General features: G+C 40.2%; 1 protein-coding gene across 50 annotated transcripts in view; it reads right to left on the bottom strand.

Moving 5' to 3' along the window:
- Positions 1-19,301, bottom strand: part of RBFOX1 (RNA binding fox-1 homolog 1) — a 1,139,646-nt gene that overhangs the window by 110,380 nt on the left and 1,009,965 nt on the right. For all 50 annotated transcript variants that reach the window (XM_064390362.1, XM_064390361.1, XM_064390359.1 and 47 more), the window contains one exon: positions 15,600-15,842. In XM_064390362.1, the coding sequence (XP_064246432.1) occupies positions 15,600-15,842 (243 nt within the window). The remainder of the gene's footprint in view (positions 1-15,599; positions 15,843-19,301) is intronic.

The following is a 19,301-nucleotide window of genomic DNA, read 5'->3' as shown; positions in this document are numbered from 1 at the left end:
ACCTGGTTAGTACCCTCCTACCCACAGGCACATGAGCAATGGCAAAAAAAAAAAAAGGAAAAAGAAAAAAAGACATCAAAGGAAAACCATGAGTAAATATGCCATGGAAAAGGAAGAAGGGTCTCAGTTGCTCAGTTACAATCTTCTGCACACTAATTTATTCAGGGATGGTTGAAAGAACAAGAAGTCAGTCTCAGCCACTGAGGGGTTTCTGCCTGCTGGTAATTGTACTAGACACAGATCACTATTGACCCTGCCTGCTGCAGTTATTGTGGGGAAAAAAAGAATAAAAAACCCCAATAATTAACTTTGCTACAGATGGAACACATTAAAGAGGTGCTGAAGTGCCCTGCTCCAACCAGAAGCTGCCAGTCTTGCTCCTTGTCCACACTGGGATCTCCTGCCACCCTTCCTGCAGTTTTTCCAGCTGTGCAGTGCAGGCTCTGAACTCAGCTCCCCACTAAGCCCAGGGCCAGGTCCCAGTGCCCCTCTGTCCCCAGAGTCCCCGTGTTTGTAAAGCTCCACACCACACCTGAACGCTTTCATAGCTGCTAGATCTATAGCACAGGGAGTTGTTTCAGCCCCTTGTCATGGCCCTGGCTGCAGTCATGTTCCCTGCATCATTTCATGCCCCATCCCTGACTCCTCAATCCCATTCCTCCCTGGAAGAGACATGAAAATTGTGCCAAAGCAACGGAGCAGATGCATCTTGTCATTGTGTGTGGTGCCAGCTTATCACATACCCCAGGGCGGAGGGTGAATGGGGAGTTGGTAACTTCACCCTGTCTGCGTTGTATGTCTGAAAGTTAAACTAAGCTTTTGCCTTTTAAAAAATTAAAATATATATATATATACATATATATATATTTCCTAAGTAACAGAGTATCTCACCAATATTCTTTTTTATTCATACACCTGAAACATAGCATTCACACAAATCAAGCTGAGGCTGTGATCTATTCAAAGCTCAATGCTCCAAAAGCATCAGTTCAAAATGAAATTCAGAATAGCATTCTGCTGTTATGGAGAAAAAAGACTATTTCTCAGTCTAGACACTTGGGCTCAGGACAGCCAGCTTCTGCAATCAATTTTGTCACAGATTTGCCTCTGGCAGGTTATTTAAACTACTTGTGCCCTAGCTCCTTCTCAACAAAAGCAGAAAAAACAATAATTATAATTTAGCAAAATGTCACAAAATGGACATAAGGATTAAATGAATCCTTTCATGAGATGCTTGGAGAGGATCATCCTCTAAACTCAACAAGAAAGAATCACACTAGATTAGATCAGCAGCAGCACATTCAGAAATATCTCAGTCTTACAGCCAACTCCCAAACCTAAAGAGCTCCTGAATATAAAGAAATACCTTCATCATTTGAGGTCACAGACTTGGTAAGGTCTCTATCTCAGATTGTTTTGTGCTACCCCACGAGAGTGGTAGGAAATCAGTTCAACTCCCTCAGAGAAGGAATGATCAACTGAAAACACATCAGAAATTTTGGCAAAAACACAGAAGGGTTTCCTTGCATTCACACCCAGAGATCCCCCTGTGCTCTTACAAGCTGCTGGTAATTAAAACCCCTCAATCCCTCAGCTGCACCAGAGCCTATCACACATCATATCCTGCAGCCCCTGTGAGGGCAAAACCACTGCAGGAACTCCCAGCATCAGTCACATCTCTGTGACAAGGCAATCCATCAGCCCCAGGAGCCCGTGCAGGGCAGCTCTGAGCCCCTGTGCTCTGTTCCTGCAGCATCAACCTCAAATTGTGGGGATTTTCTGTATTTCCCACCTTCAATACACCAGAGAGTGGACAGGGCACTTGTGCAGTGACTACAGACAAAACACTGAAGCAAACTTCAAAACAAACCTTCAAGCCCTCACAGCACTCAAAGCTCTTTTTCTCAGTGACAAAATTGGCCTTGATGTGCACTAGGATATTTTTTTCACCAAAAGAAGGGCCTGGTGTAAAGGTATTTCATCAGTGAGAGCAACAAATTTATCATCACCTGGGCACTATTCAAATTACCAAAGAGCCCAGCTGCAAAAAAATGTGAATAGCTTTTGGCATGAAATATCTGCTCTTGTTGAAAACTGCTGAGCAAGTGCCACACCTGCTTCTGCATTTCATCAATAGGGCAAGGTGGCACAAAGCATCCCCAAATTATTACTTATTCAATTGCATCTTAAAGATTTTCTGGTTAAATCCCATTTCTTCACCCAAAAAGTATGCTCAAGAACAACCCCTTGTAATGAATACACAGTTTGTTAGAGGGGCAACAAACTTATCACCAACCAGCTTTTTTCCCTGCTTTTTTTAGTCCCAGCAGCAACACACACACACGGGGGGACAGAACTTTCCAGAAGAGAATGGAATCATTGCTCTGACACCTGTGTGTGACACAAGGGACCCTCCTGTAAACGTCTTAAATAATCCCATGATAAAGCAAAAGGTCTCATTTTTCTTACAATAAAACAAAGCACCATTCTTTGTGGAAGAAAATGGATAGATGATAGACAGACAGACAGACAGACAAATAATCCAAAACTTGAATATTCAGCAATACAAGCCCTCCCTTCCTTCTTCCCACTGGAAGCAAAAAGCTTTAAAACACAGGGCACAGTAAGTTCAATCAAAATAAAAAGTATCAGGTTCCTAAATTATAGCTCCTAGCTAGCTGGTTCTAAACTTAGTAGCTCTAAATGATCAGTGTCTGAAATATGTCAAATCAATAATTCAATTAATTAGAAAGCTACTCAAATGTGGGGCAATACATTATGTTTAGGTTAAGGAAAATGAAAATACTGAGCAGAGCTTCAGCTTGCTACCTGAATAGAGTGTCTGTACAGATATTAAACAGCTGATGATAGTGGAAAACAATTTTTTAGAGTGGGTGGCCAGGGCACCCATGGCTGGGAGGGGTGACACATTTCTCAGTCAGAAATGTGACACACAAAATGACTGATTTTTGCTACAGCAAGACTTGCTACACTTGCCTAGTTAGGATTAACATCACCTTTATCATCTGGCACAGAGTGAGTAGATGCAACATTTCCAGGCATGCAATAGTTTGTTTAGGAAATTTAATTTTTAATAACCCCAGACAAATATCCCATATCCTCAAATTACAACTGGAGGAAATTCCCAGGCAGAAAAATTACATGCATTGGGCTAAGGGGGATACTTGGGGCCCTGGGATATAGTAAATTTGTTGTCCTAAAAGTATGCATTTGGGGAAAAAAAAAACAAACTCAACCAACTAACCAAAAAACCCCAAGATGAAAAAAACCCCAGAATTTAAAAATAAACTTAGAGCTGTATTGAAAATGGAAGCATGTCTTAATACACAATAATAGTAAACTTTTTTTTAAAAAGGGGCTCTCTCCATTAGAAAGCACAGACCAGAATCAGTGATTCAGATGCTGGTGCCTTTGACTGAACATGTTTTGTCTCTAAAATGCATTAAAATCTTTGGGAAGTTGACTTTGCTGTACATGCAAAAAGAGAAGTAACACGGGAAATGGCTGCAAGTTCCTTTCAAGAGAGAACAGAGAGATGAAAGGGAGGGATGTGCAATGCTTTCAACTCAGTGGGGAAAAAAAAGAGAAGAGGGAGACCAGCTCAGAAATGAGAGCAAGTTCTAAAATTGGAAATGCTTGCTGGAGACAGGAAGAAGCCAATAGCAGCATTTTAGGCTGGTGTGAAAGTGCTTTTATTGCATGTGTGAGCCGTTTCACAAGTACAGCTCCTGCCAGCCTGGATGTGAACTCCAGCAACTGCAGGATGCAGGAGCCTGCAGGGCTCCAGGGCTGCCCAGCTCCTGCACTCAAACACACCCAGCCAGCAGCTCCCAGGAGCTCTGCAGCCATGGGGCAGGACCTGCTCCTAAAGCCAGTCCCAGGCCTGTCCCTAAAGCCAATCCCAGACCTGTCCCTAAAGCCAGTCCCAGTCCTGTTCCTAAAGCCAATCCCAGACCTGTCCCTAAAGCCAATCCCAGACCTGTCCCTAAAGCCAATCCCAGACCTGTCCCTAAAGCCAGTCCCAGTCCTGTTCTAAAGCCAATCCCACACCTGTCCCCAAAGCCAAACCCAGACCTGTCCCTAAAGCCAGTCCCAGGCCTGTCCCTAAAGCCAATCCCACACCTGTCCCTAAAGACAATCCCACACCTGTCCCCAAAGCCAGTCCCAGACCTGTTCCTAAAGCAAATCCCACCCCTGTCCCCAAAGCCAATCCCAGGCCTGCTCCTAAAGCCAGTCCTGGAACTGTCCCCAAAACCAATCCCAGTCCTGTCCCTAAAGCCAATCCAATACCCGGCCCCAAAGCCAATCCCACACCTGTCCCTAAATCCAGTCCCTGCAGAAGCAGCTCTGGTCAGTTCCTGTGCACACCAGCACAGCCCTTGCCAGGCTTATCCCTCCAGTCTAAAATGGGATTTTGTAGCTAAATTCCCGTGTGCCACGGTACAGATTTACTGGGATATGATATCACCTGCTCATGAGGCTCAAACAATGGTCATATATTAAACATGATTCAATGTCTACGCTGCAAATATGTTGACTCCTGCAATTACACTAATTGCAATGCATTTTAAGATCAACACTTGAAGGAACTACTATAAAATGCAAATTTTTCAATTTGCTCAAAATACATTTTTTAATCCCATTTTAATTTCTCCTGTACGTCCTTTACTTTTCAATATTTTTTTCACTTATTTTTTTTCTTTCCCAAATGCTCTGTCAAAATTAGAACACACTCTGTATTTAAAAGGAGGTCATAAGTGACATTCATGTATAAACAGCCAAGCTCCATTATTTCTGCTGCTCCAGCTTGGGACAGTTTTGCCACCTGTCCCTGTCAGATTTTCTTTTAAGAAAAAAAAGGAAGCTTATGCATGAGAACAAGGAAATACAAATATTCAGAGGTGAAACTTGGCATCTGCTTCACTAAATTTGGCAATACTGTAATTGTAAACTATGGAGGAAAGGAAATGGGGTGGAATATGTCCATGAGAAACCATATTTCTCAGCACAATCAATATTTCCTTATCCCTAAAATCAAAAGAATAAGGACTCTAAGTAAAAAGACAACAGAATTGCTACATTTTCAAGTAAATGCATAAGTTTAAAGCAAATTTCTCTGCCAAACCCACAAATTCTTCCTCCAAGTAAAAATCTACAAGATTTCTTTTTTAGTATCTTCTAGTTTTAAAGATGAATGCTTACAAATATTTTAAACAAATTGACATTTTATCACCACATTTTTGCCAATCAATGACTTTCAACAATAGCAGCAATAATATATCTTGTAATATGAGCATATTAAAAAAATAAACCACATCATCATGAAAAGCAAAATTAGGTGTCCCAGCATTGTTATAACATGAAAAATAGTGAATTTACATACACTGAGTTTTTTCAGATCTCTCTTTTCTCGCACATTATGTTGTTATAACCCATTTTTTTAACTTCAGCTTCCTCTGGAGGAGCTTCATCTGCAAACACTAATTAGCACAGGCAGGCTCAGATCTTCCTGGCTAGCTGGGTGATCATGCCTGCAATATGTTGCAGCCATGATACACATCTTGTTTTCAAATCAAATATTTAGATACTACTCTGGAACAGCTGGAACTTATGTGAATCCTTACGAAATGAAATAGTTGACATCTTTTGATGCAATTTTTATAACAGCAACAAAAAAACCCACAGACACAGAAAGACTTGATTGTAAGCATGCTCTCCTCTTCTGATTGAATCAGAAGGCAGTCTACTGCTTTTTTTTATCTTTCATAAAGCAGAGAATAAAGGAAAAGTATTTGAGTTACAATCCAAAGCAAAAAAATAGCACAGCAAGACACCCTCCATCCTTACTTTGGAAGGATGAGGAAGCTGGGAGGCAGTAGCAGTGTTCTCCCAGAGTCTGCAGCCAGCCAGTTTATAAAGATTGAGCTGTCCTCAATGGCAAACAATCTGCTCCATGGAGAGAATTTCATGTCCTCCCCCACCTGGGGTGTTCTCAGACCTGGGGGCAGAGGCAGGTGAGGAGCTGCCAGCTAGGTGCTTCTTTACCTCCTGCTTTGGGAGGCGTTTCTGCAGAGCTGGTGCCAGGGCAGGGGAGGAGCACTGACACATCCTGCTGCCACTCACAGGTGGGTGTTAAATGGGCAGCTCAGTTTGTGTTCTGGGGTAAACTGCTTATATTTCAGAGGCAGTGACAACTTCCCATGTAGGAAAAAGACCAGAGGCAGTGGCAGCTGCTTCTGTGGGTGAGATTTAAAGAGGTCTCTGCTGGAAAAGCAAATGCAAGAAGCCCCTTTAAGCAAGAATAGCAGAAGACCCTAAGGGATCTCTCTTAAAAAGCTGTTGAGAAGTTTTTCTAAATCAAAAAAGGCAGCACAATATGCTGATGCTTCAACACAACTGTGTGGGATATCAGCTGGAAAAGCATCTAGAACCAGCAAGTTGCTGCAATTTAGATACAAAAATACCAGAGGAATTGTGTACGTTTTTCACATCCACTATATATTTCCTTCAGAGATTCAGATATTCTCTCCATGCCACATTAAAATCAGTGGTACCTCCTATAGGGGAGGAGGACATGAAAGCAAGCTAGTAGATATTATTGGAATGAGCAAAAACTGGAAGAGACTGAAAATAGAGACAAAGCAATTGAAAACCAACATAAACGGAAAACAAAAGAAAAACTATAGAAAAAGAGTAGTGTAAGGAAGATAAGACAATGAAAATGCATACAAAGATTAAAGCAGGCAAGAAGGAAGCAAAAGAAAATGAAAGTTTTGTATTTTTTTTTAATTAGCAATTATTTTATATTTCCATATAAAAACCTCCCAACATATGAGGGAGGTCAGTCACAGTCAACCCACAACACTGTGCACAGTTTTGTAAAGAAATTGCCATACACATGTAGGATTAATTGAAGACAGAATAAAACAGGTTACTCTCTTATCCCTTCTTCTGGAATTTCTACAATTAATTAATAAATTATTGGCCAGTTAATGTCTAGATCTGTGCAATTTAAAAAGACCAACCAATTCTTTCTGCATATGACAGAAAAACCAAATAGAGCGTGACGTGCATGGGTGAGTATTAGCTCCGTCTAAATCTTTTTCCAGCAAAGTCTGAAAAGAAGAACTTCTAACCCTTCCCTAAAAGCATATCTGGTGAAAAAGAACATTTTCCTCTGTCTGCTTCTGCCTGCAATGTCTATCTCAGCCTGTCAAGCCACTGGTAGAGCATGAAGCAGCTTCAGATGCATTCACCTGCCTGTGGGTTAAGCCAAGACAGAGGGCCATGCCTTGTTACTGTCTTTCTAACACTGATGGATAGCAAAGTTAAATGTTTGAATCAAGCCACTCCTTCACACTGACCCTAGAAAGGAACAAATTAGCAGGGAGAAGTGGTAAGCAAGCCCACACATGAGTAACGTTTAATTAAAGCAATTCTGTGGGTGGCTGGGTGTGTGGGAAAGCTGAAGAGAGAGATGTGTGGGAGAGGAATGGAAACTTGAGAGTATAAACAGGATTAAAAAGAAGCATTTTCAGGGTTGGGGGGTAGTAACTCACTAAGCCATCCTTAGCTGAGACCCACGTGTAGTCATGCAGGAGAGTAAGTTTAGCTCTAAGCACAGACTGGCACGTGAACAGAAATTCAGCCTCATGATTTAAGGGAGAAGGGAGGAAGCCTCTCTGCATGATCTTCACAGCTTTTAACTGCAAACTTGGTCAGTCCTGCAGCTGCCTGTGCTACCTGACCTCTCTAGTGAGAAGCAGCTTCCTGAAAGCAAGTTTGCTGGAAAACCAAGAAGTTACAAACGTTCTCATCCCTAAGTAACACACAATTATATACTGCAATTACAAAGAGTTGGTGAATGGAGGAATCAACAACTTCTGATAAAGTTGCAAGCCATTAAAGTCAATTATGTCAATTACAAGGGAATGGAAAACATCATTGGTCTTAGCTAACCTAACACAGCCATTCATGCATGTAGGGAAAATGAGCTAATTTGCACCAAAAAAAATCCCCTCATAAGGATCAATGTTAATTACCATGGTGTAATGTGGAGCAAAGATGCAGAAGGTCAAATATAAAAGAAGTTGAAATTGGCTATTTAATCACACCAAGGCCCCCTTGGAAATTTATGCTCAGTGTATTCATCAAAATGTACAAAAATGTTTTTTTCTCTATACATATGAACCCAAAGCACAGCCACGCAGAGCCAAAACATTTGCATGCCATGGCTGCTTAGATTGCACAGAGAGAAGAAAAAGTCAATAATGTAACACGTAAAATAATTGGTATGGAGGAGTAAAGGCCCAAGAGACAATACAAAGTACAAGAAAACTTAAAAAACCAATATTAGCCCAGCTCTTTCAGGAAGAAAATCCTAAATTGTTTAATTGGTCAATTAAACTTGACAGATTAGAAATTAATTGGTAATGCTTTCTAGAAGAAACTTTTCAAGTTGCAGTATTATGACCATCTCTGGTTGACAATGTGACTGAAAGACCTCTGCAATGTTTTGTGCCTCAAACCTGCCTTTAGAGCTGGCTGGAATTACCTGCTGAGGTGAGCTAAGAACTGTTAGAATGCCCTATGAAGAACATTCAGAAGGGTAATGAATGACATTCAGCTAATTTATTTGAGCAAACATGACTAAAGATGACAGAGCATAATTGCTCTCTTTATCCTTGTTGGTGGGGTTTTTTTTTTTTTGGTTTTATGGAGGAGCTTCAGCTTTAACATTTCACCAAGTTCAAGCAGGCAAAAATGAGGAAAGTTAAAAATCACAATATCTATAGAACTCCACAAAAGCAGAATAGTATTTTTTCTGTCTTCTATTTCAACATCGTATTTTCAAACTTTTCTTGCTGTGAGAATCAAAAGGTGAAAGAAGCTGAGGTGATAGCTGAATGACAAAGATCAGGCAGTGAGATCTCAGAAGAGCCCCTGTGCAGTCAGCTGGCAGGATAAGGCTGCTGTCCTCACACCACATACCCACTCACAGAATCACAAAAGCCAGCAACACAGGAAAAAGAGGGTGGTTATTTATCCTCTTCCCAGCCAAAACAACGAAACACAAACAGGCACTCCATAAACAGCATCACAGTGTCAGGTTCTGTGCATCCTGGAGGAGAATCTATTTTCGAGCTGGCACTGCCAGGCAGAGGGGCTGAAGTGAGCAGTGTGTTCCTGCTACTCCTCAGCACAGGCAAAGGAGCACACGTGGGGCAGAGCTGCAAAGCTGGCACGCAGGGCTCCCAGCAAGGAAGCCTCTTAGAGGCAATAATGCCTATGATCACAAGTCATTACTGTGCCTCACGGCCCCAGCACAGCATTATGTTATCTATTTGGGATGTCAGTTTTGATCTCCTCACTGTGGAGCAGGAGCTGGACTGGGTTCCTTGCTTCTGCAGCTCTGAAGCACTCAGGTTCTCGAAATAAGCTCCTTGAAATATTTCCTTCAAGGAGCAGTTGGGACCAGATATAATAGGTAGTATAAATGAAATAGCACACCATGCTGATAGAATAGCCTGCACCAGCAGGGTATGATTTAGATGAATAAACACTGCTGTAAGAGTTGTCAAAGCATTATCAGCTATCTAGCATACTGGTGGCAAACATCTAGAGACAAAAATTTGGCATTGAAATAGAATAAAAAACGGATCATTGATACCAGTTGGCAATAAAAAGTGTCCATGGGGAAATCTGGCTTGCAAGACAGCGACTTTGTGGTGAAATTTCCAGTTCCTTTGCAGGGGGAGCACAATGCCATCCTTTAGAGAAGGAATTGGTGTGATTTCTGCCCTGGAACTCTGCTCTGCTCTTTGCCAGCCACAATTAAGAGAGAGGAAGTGATCCCCTCCTTCCCAAGCCACAGGACACAGTTCCAGGCACCCTATGGAAACCTCCCAGGCAAGAGCAGAACATTCAGAGGCAGGGCTAGCACTGGCTGGGCTCAGCAGCACTGAGAGGGTCCCAGGCACTCTGCGGACACTTGGCAGGTGGGACTCCAGGCAAGCTCAGCTCAGGGCTCCCATGAAGCAGCACAGCACAGAGATCTCGAGTTTGAGCACTTCTGCTCCCTGACACTGCTGCCAGAGCAGCTGAGGCGCACCTGGACACCAAGGGGGATACAGCACACTGTTCAGTGTGCACTAGAGCTGCATGAAGCAGCTAATGCAGCCCACACCCCCTGGAGATGGACAGGTCAGGAATGGAATAGTAGGCGAGAAAAAGATCAACCAAGGGAGAAAAGAAAAAAAAAACTTGGGGGGTTGAGGAAGAACTACTTATACTAATTACTTACAGAAAGGACAGAGCAGGAAAAAGAGCTAGTAAAAACCAGAAACATGCTGCAGAAAACTGTAGTTATAATCTACTCACCTGGATGCTTAGACAATACACTAAAGCACTTTAAATGCTTCCTACTCCCAGCTTTCTTACACAGATTAATAAGGAAAACACAGTAATTGGTACACTAAATCCCCCAATATATCAGCCAAGGTTGTACATATCTTATTTCCCCAAAACAACAAATTTCAACATGGCAAATAATTTTGCAGTCCAGAGCATCACTAAGCCTTGACAAATCCTCAGATGAAGAGATGGCCTCTGCAACATGAATAAAAAAGGCACAAACCTGGACAAATTAACACCAAGAAAAGAAAACATCAAACTTAGGGGCCATTACATTCTAAATAACATAAAACATCTCAAGGTAAACAAGGCAGATGGAACAACATACATAATATCTAATACATCCATTATTTTCACACTGAAGTATCAGTGGATACCTCCAGAGGAATTTTGGTAGTAACCAAGCTGAAATTCAGTTCTAACAGTGAAGTTAGAGGGAAAATTCCTTATCATCTTCCCAGGCCAGAGACAACCCACACCTCATCGCTGCACATCTTCTACAGGGCTTGAACAGCACTGCATCCCCTAATGCCATGCTGGCTGCTGATGCTCAACACTTCAGACATGGATGGATCACTCCTGCAAGTAAACTGCCTTTTCCCTCAAGATCTCCCATCCAAACTTCTCACACAAATTTTCAGCCTCTGAAGCGTGGTGAAGGGTCAGTCCAAAACAGAAGGACTGCACAAAGATCCCAAGTTTTATGCAAAAGTAGAATTAAGTTTAAAGCAGCACATTTTTTATATACATATATAAATCACAGAGCATTACTGCAACCTCAGCTCTTACAACACCATGATAGTTACTTTCATTTTTAGTATAATACACTTCGAACAGGAAACACTAGAGAAACATTTACTTTACTGTTACTTGCTCCCTTACACATGCCCAGCTAATGACCTTTTTATTTACACACACATCTCCTGCTGTCATCAACAGAAGTTGTGCAAGATAAGCCACAGGCAAAATCTGAACAAGTTTTCCTTGGAATTATTTATGTAAAATACAATTGCATCTGTGTATGTACACAGGTAAAGGCTGATTTGATGAAATGATTAAATGTCTTACTTAAAAATACTCTAATACATTTAACTATTTAATGTACCACTCCAAACCACTCTACAAAATCATCAGACATGTTACTTTTAGCATAACTTTGTGACATACTTTTCATAGATCCAACCTTCTAGGAAGAAGCCATTTACTATTTTGGTTAATGCCTTAAAACGTGTTTGATGCTATGCAACCCCAAAAGTCTACCAGCACTAAAATAACCTACTGCTGGTTGATTATTGATTTTGCATATACTCAGATGCACTTCCTTCTTACTCAAAGTTAACAAACAAATGAATCCAAAAAGATGAAACAGAGATGCTGAGAGAAGACTCAAAGTAACTTCTGACAGTGTTTTATTACCTGCTGATAATTTCATATTATTTCAGCTGAGTCACCCTGTCTTTAATCATTTACTACCCTTTCATCCTGTCCCTCTTCTCCTGTTTCTTAGCATCACAATCACAGTTAGCAATCCCTGCACATGCAATCTGAGCACCTCTTGTTCCAGCACTTACTCTGACAGAATACCGTGTTACACTGTTTTATCTAAATAGATTAAAACTGGTCACTGGGAAAGACACTTTCTAGAAGTACAAGAGCGTGTCCAAGAGTACGTGAAGTACTTTTGAACATGAATTACAAGACCACTCTGCACAAAATTGCAAACCTGCAATAAAACTGATGATTGGAATTCTGTTCAGTTTGTGGAAAATGGGGATCCTGGCAGTGGCTCCATCTGGGCTGGGATCACAGCCTGGGCTGCAGCAGAGGATTCAAGAGAAGTTGCACAGAACAAGTTTATTTTTATTATTTCTCTCTTGACTGGGGTTTAGGTGGCACTAGACCCTAAACCATGAGCTCCAGCTTCAGTGTGTGATTCTTTCAGACAAGAAGAAAGAACCTGGGACACTCAGAGACAGCCTGGGATATCTCACCTCATCATGGATTCAATCCTTCATGGAGGAGATTAAGTCACTTCTACTAGTAATTCTACAGTTTAGACAATTGCCCTGCAGTTTTTTAGGTTCAGATTGCAAAATTTTAAAATTCTTTTTTAATGATATATCCACCTTCACATGTACATAAATCTCTGAGTGAGAAAATTCAAAAACTGGTCTTGCCTCCAACAGCTTGTCCTTAATCACAACAACATTCTTTTGTGAATGATTGGACAGTTGATTATTCTTCATTCAAATGCATGTCATAAACAGCTTACTGAAAGGAAATTAAATAAAACCATTGGGACCTACCAAACAAATGCCACTGTCTCCCCACACCAATTCCACTTAAAACTCCTCAACTGAAAATCAACTACTCTCAAAGCTAGCAAAAAATACAAAAAAAAAAAAATTTTTTTCTCCTTTTTCTCCTTTGACAATAAAGACCACATGGAGGTACAATATTGACACAGTGCTGTTGAAGCTCTCTTTCATAATAAAAACTTATATTATTAAACCTACAGAGAGATGCACACAGCTGGACCCTCATAATGTTACAAAGCCCATGTTAAATCTGCCTGGGATCCATCTGCATATATTTATTTATAAAGTCTCCACAGCTTGCCAAGAGCAATGGCTAAAGCCACCCAGCATAACAGATTTTAAACCTAGGTACCTGTAATTAAATTGTGCCAGCAATTGTCTGTACATTTGTAAACCTGACTGGTGAACAATGTGTTAAATGTCAGTGCAGATCCATAGATGAACACACTTCTCAGGACCCTGCCTTTTCATTGCACTGCTCTTGAGGGAGAGCATCCACAGCTTTCAATATAATGTTGCAATTTGGAAAAAAATATATTGTTAAAAACCAAACCATACTAAACTTTCTCAAACAGACCCTAAAGTCAAAAGGAAGGAAATCTAATTCTTTATAAACAGCATGAGAGCTACTTCAAATGCTCTGTCCATTCCTCTATAAGAAAGGAAACCAGAATGCAAGGAAAGGATCCACAATAAAAAGAGCAAATAACTATACCATATTCCCTGAATATAACAGGTTAGTGGAATTGAAGTGTTATCCTGCAGAGAATGGAAATTCACTCCAAGGGGAAACAGAAGGGAAAAGGTGTGACAGGTAAAATACAAGTTGGATACTGCAAAGGCAAAAAGCAAGCAAGAGCAGATAGCAAAGGACACAAAACCAAATAACAATAAAGCCTATTTGCATATCAGAAGCAGGGAATCATTGGATTTGCTAGAGCTGGGATTGAATAGAGCACTTGAAGAAGATAAGGGCATTGCAGACAATCCAAACTATGTCTTTTCACCAGCCTTTGCTATGGAAAATGTTGGGAAAACACATCCCTGACTTCTCTGATAAAGTGAGTGACATTTCTTCAAACGGAAAAATCAAACTGGGGTGAGGAAACACAATCCATTGAAAGCAATAAATGATGAGGGATGAGCTCCTGTCCCACTCCCATCGATGGGTCTTTTACCATTGATTTTAGCACTGTCAGTATTTTACTTCAGGACTGAACAGAAACAGTTTCAAAACATGAAAAGGCCGAGCTGGCCATCACAGTGGATTGTTCAAGTTGCAGCAGTGGTCACAAAAACCAAGGAAAATCAGAGAACAGAAAAGAACAAAAAAGGTACGGTAGGAAATTCTATCTTTTTAGTCAATATCCAATCTCTTCTGGAGTATCTATTCAGCTTAGGATTCCTGCTCTAAACCAATGACAATGGTATTTGACAAAAGTTAGACAACAATCAAAAATTATTATGGAAGCAAGTTTTAAAAGCTAGAAAGAACCAGGAATTTAACATGGCAAAGAGATGGATAAGAGGAAACACAGTAGAGCTGCAAAGAATACTATGAGATACCAGCAAATAGGATGCTCTTCAATTTAAACTTTCTCCCAATAGTGGAGAAAAGAGAAACTCAGGGCAATAAAAATTTACCAAGTTAAAAATACAACAAAAAAAACCAACCAACCAACCAACAAAAAAAAAACAAACAAAACCTAAAAAAAACCCCCAACAAAAACATTTTATTGCATAAACCACAAAAATGTGTAATCAATTCACAAGGATTCCTCTGTTATAATAGCAAGGAATATTCTTTGGTGCCTTTGCTATTGCTTTCTTTTCTTGCACAACCTGTATGAAGAAATGAGTGGCATGGCAATAAACATAAATTTGCAGAGTTCATTTAAGAGAATGTGCTTTCCTTTTCTTCTTGCCCTAATGCATGAAACCTTTTAGGCTGGATATGAGCCAGGAAGGAAGGGGATGTAAGCTGAGGCACGGAGAATGGCTGAGGCAAGGATGAGGACAGCCAGGAGAGATGTTTCAAGCACTGCCTGTCCTGTGCTCCATCCTGCACGTGTAACACAGGGCTGGTTGATGGCTCAGAAACCTGCCAGCTCCTGGCACTGGATATATTGGGTCCCACTCTTGAATTAAGACAGAAACACTAAACTATCAGTGTGTGAAATTTGTGACTTAAATTACAAGGTAGAGCCATCCAAGGAGCCTCTTGCATAATTCATGACACTTCAGAACTTCACATATAAATCAAATAGACGGAAAGTCTATCATTTCTGCTCTGTTTAGCACAGATCCACACACAACTTGGGTAATGGCTGCACAAACAAGCTCTCTAGAAAATACAATATTGCAGACATGCTCTCCACAATACTAATTCACACAGTAAATTCTGTACAGGATCATTCAAGTAATACTTTTATTAAAGCTGCTTGTGTCGAAAACACAGAGGTCATAAAAATAATCAAACTAGTCTGGTTAGGGTTTTTTGGTTGCTTTCTTTGGCCAAGCAAATGAATGCCTACAGACACTCATGTGCAATGTTTTTCCATATTGGACTTAATTAAAATTTGTTCTATGATTCATGGGCTGGCTATTAATCATTTTGTCTAACACTGTTGAAAATGAAACTCCAGGTTCTACAAAGCTCCAGCACTTACTAAGAAGCTCCAAAACCAGTGAAAATACATTCTCCATGTTCAACAGCAAACTCTGACAGACTTTCAGACTTAACACAGTGCCTAAGCCTGATGCAAATGAGGCGTGTCAAGGAAAAAATGTTATTGATAAATACACACAAAACACAGAGCTTTAGAAAGAGCAGTAACCTTGACTTACTGTGGCTGTGCCGGAGACAGTTTGTGCATTTGTGTCAGCTGCACTCTGTTCGGAGTGTGTCTGAGCAGGAGGGTACATGTTTAACGTGTGCTCTGGAACAGTGGTTTGGCCTGTGTAGTCTGGAGCTGGATGCGGATGTGGGGCTGTGTATTCTGCAGGGATACCGTTCTGAGGTGGAGCGAACTGGGCTGAGGCATAAGGCTGTGCCATTGTGTCAGGAGGTGCTGTAGCTTCCTGATTACCCTGTGGAAATCAAAGGGAAAAAAAAATAATAAAAAAAGGAAGAAACGTGGCGTGAGATAAAATAAGTGAAGGTCCTGCACCCGTAACACGGAGAGCCATGAGAGCATCCTGGCCTGAAAGGGGCACAGCGGCTGTTTCTTGAGGAGGATACTTCTTATCTGCATTAAATGCATTCTGCTAACCCTATTAAATATTATTATAATTAGACAAACAAATCCACTGCTTGCTGGATAATTGTGGACTAGTCTTTTGGCAGGAAAGGTCAGTGAAACCCGCCTGCACTAATGATGCCTCAACTCAGACAAGGAAAAGGGACAGTTTATTCCAAAGGCTCCTGAGCACAACTGCCAGCTCAGAGCTCGGGTAAGCTCAGCCCCCAGTCTGTGATCACTCTGACTGACCATTTACAGAGCACAACACAGGCAACACAGGATTTGGCTGCATACTTTTAATAAACACTAAAAATATCTATGTGCAATAATGCCCTGAGATATTCAGAATACTTTGAGGTACTCTTCATTGAGCAATTGCGTGCCACAAATGCAAAATAGTAATGAGATCTAGTCAAAATACTAAGTATTTGAATCTACAAGTGCATCAGTTCAAAATCTTAAATAATATAAAAGAAAAAATTCTATGTCAAGAGAAATAGATTTAAGAACTTTAAAGGTTTTACATTTGAAGACACCAGTATTTCATTTCCACACCACATTAGCCTATAGCATGAATAACACTAGCCTCATGTCTTTACAGAGAGATCCATATTTCCATTTGATATTATAAAGAATAGCCAAGCCTGTTAATTTATCAATTATACAAATTTTGACTAAATGTTTTCCCCACACCAAAAAGCAATAATTCTAGAGGAAGAAATGTACACTACAATCATTCTGAACCTATATCAAAACTGTCCAGAATGAGATTTTGCCTGAGCCAGCATTAGAGGCCATTAGTACAGGGACTATCCCAAACCCAGATAAACTAATTTACGAAATAAAATTATCCCACTAATAAGCAAGGAATGTAAACATGCACAGTCAAAATTTAATTACCTTTGAAACTACTCCATCATTCTCCCACCAATGCATGTACAAGCACCTGCCCAAGACTATTGCAGGGATTTTATTCGTATTCATCAGTCCTTGATTTCCCAATTTAAAATAGGGTAGATGAATAAAAGACATTCTTCTGCACTTTGTACTTAAGGGCATTTCCAGCCAATTTCAACTAATTCAGACATCAGCTCTCTGACCTGACTCATCCTAAACTCAAGAGCTTTTACGAATTCACACAGGAGTTAAGTACTGGTACTCAACAGGCTTAAAAGAGAAAACTGAATTTTCCTTTGTAAGAGGCACTCAGTGTGACTGAAAAAAAATAGGACTTTATATTAGCAATCAAACCCTCCCTAATTTTAATCCCATCTTTGCTGCTGGTTTAATGTATGGCATTGAGCAAGTGGTTTCCACTGCTTCATTCAACCATCTTTACCAGACAACCAGTGTCATTTACTGACTTCACAGGGTTAAGTCACCAAGATTTGTTTGCATATCTACAGTCTTGGCAAGGTTAATGCTGCACTGAAACTGGCCCTGTTAAATTACTATGGAGGTTAAAAACTTTTTAAAATGTCTACTTTTACCCTCTAATATTAAAATGGTCAAGTTCCTTTCTTATTTCTTTTACCTAATATTTTCACTATTAAAAAAAATTTTAAATCCAGATGAAGCAAAAGCCAGGAATGACTGGATTACACCAGAGACATTCATTAAATGTTAAAGAAGTACTTTTAAAACTTGTGTGGGAGGCAGCCAACCTTAAATTTTTTAATCAGCTGTTTCAGGAGGGACTTGAGCAAGGGATAAGAAGGAACAAAAGCAAATCCAGATTCTGCCTCTATAAGCACTTTCACTGTGCTGGTTTTGAAACACAGGAGCTGGTTAGTGCTGGGCCTTAAGCTATTCCTTCCTGTCAGATGCTGAACACGGATCAGAGTCAGCAGCTGTTAAAAAAGAGCAGCAATGGCAACAGAGGGACCAAGGGGTGATGTCCAGGTGCATTTCATCCAAAGGGTTTTGTACCACCTCCAGTCCTAAACCAGATGTTGCTGAGACCCCCCACTGTTTCTCATTAACCTTGACAGCAGTTCCATGAGGACCCCAATTAATATTCAAAGCATCCACACCTAGTGCTAATTACAGCTCATATTTAATTAAGAGGGTTGAACTTTTCCATTATTTTTACCAGCAATTCCAAACTTTTTAGATTTATCACAAAATGGCAAATTGCACTGGCAATTTCAGAATCTCCACAATGCTGACACTCTTCTACCTCTTCCATTAGACTTGTTCAGCTGAGGTCTGGCTCTCTTATTAATAACTGAGACCCCCATTAATAAGTAAACAATGAAGGGTCAGGGATTTGTCTTTTTTTTTTTTTTTAATAACTTGTACATATTCAGAGAATTACAGCCTTGCCATTGAAGAAACCAACCCCACTATGCTTACAGCAGAGAACTGACAGACAAGATTATCAGTGCAGGCTCTGCAGGTTCATTTAATTGTTGGAAGACAGGGGACATTAAAGAAATTAGACTTGCACATGCTACTGCAGGCCCTAAGTTTAAAATGATGGTGACAATAAATCTGAGATGTTATCCCTGAAAATAAGTGACTACTGAAGCCTTTCCTGACCTTTAAAATTACTGTGAATTTATTATTCATAATTAATTCAACAGAGAAGGTATTACAATGGAATATAAAAACATGTATGTTTAAACAATTTCTTTACTATTTACTTGGCTAATAATAGCCAAAGCTAATTGTTCAAAATACTAATTTCTGTCAAGAACAATGAAGTGTCAGCTATCACACATTTGTGTCTACATGTGGTTGATGGAAACCCAAGACTACACAAGAGATACACTTGAACAGATTTTAAGGAACCAAAAATTCTTTACATAGAATCACCTAAAATGTTCCTTCATTGTGCTCTTTAAAATGCAGTGAACTGAAATGAATAAAAGAAATAATAAATTCTAATGCATTATGTTGAAAATATGAAATGGCCCTAAAAGCAAGAGGAAATATTGATCCTAAATTAGCCATGAACTCAGGTATTAGAGTAATTTCAAAACTGTGAATGACAGTACACAGGCATGGCTTAATCCCACCCAGGCTGGAGAGGCTAAACAGAAGTTGTCCCTTCAGACCCAGTTCTAAGTATCTTTAAGATTAAATGACCCCTTCATGCTCACTTTGTGCATGGTTTTGTAAAAAAGTGCTTGTTGGCAACAGCAAGGAGAACAAAGGATGGCAGACAGTCAGGCTCTGCTAAATGTTCTGGCCCGAGTCTTAATGAAAACCACATTTCAACTGAAAAATATGCTTTACGTGGCAGTGTATAAAATCAAATTTATTGCTTTCTGGTTAAATGTTGAACTCTAAAGAACCAAAAATA

Source organism: Passer domesticus, chromosome 15 (genome assembly GCF_036417665.1).
Source record: "Passer domesticus isolate bPasDom1 chromosome 15, bPasDom1.hap1, whole genome shotgun sequence".
In the NCBI taxonomy this organism is placed as follows: Eukaryota; Metazoa; Chordata; class Aves; order Passeriformes; family Passeridae; genus Passer; species Passer domesticus.
This window is presented reverse-complemented; position numbering and strand designations above follow the sequence as displayed.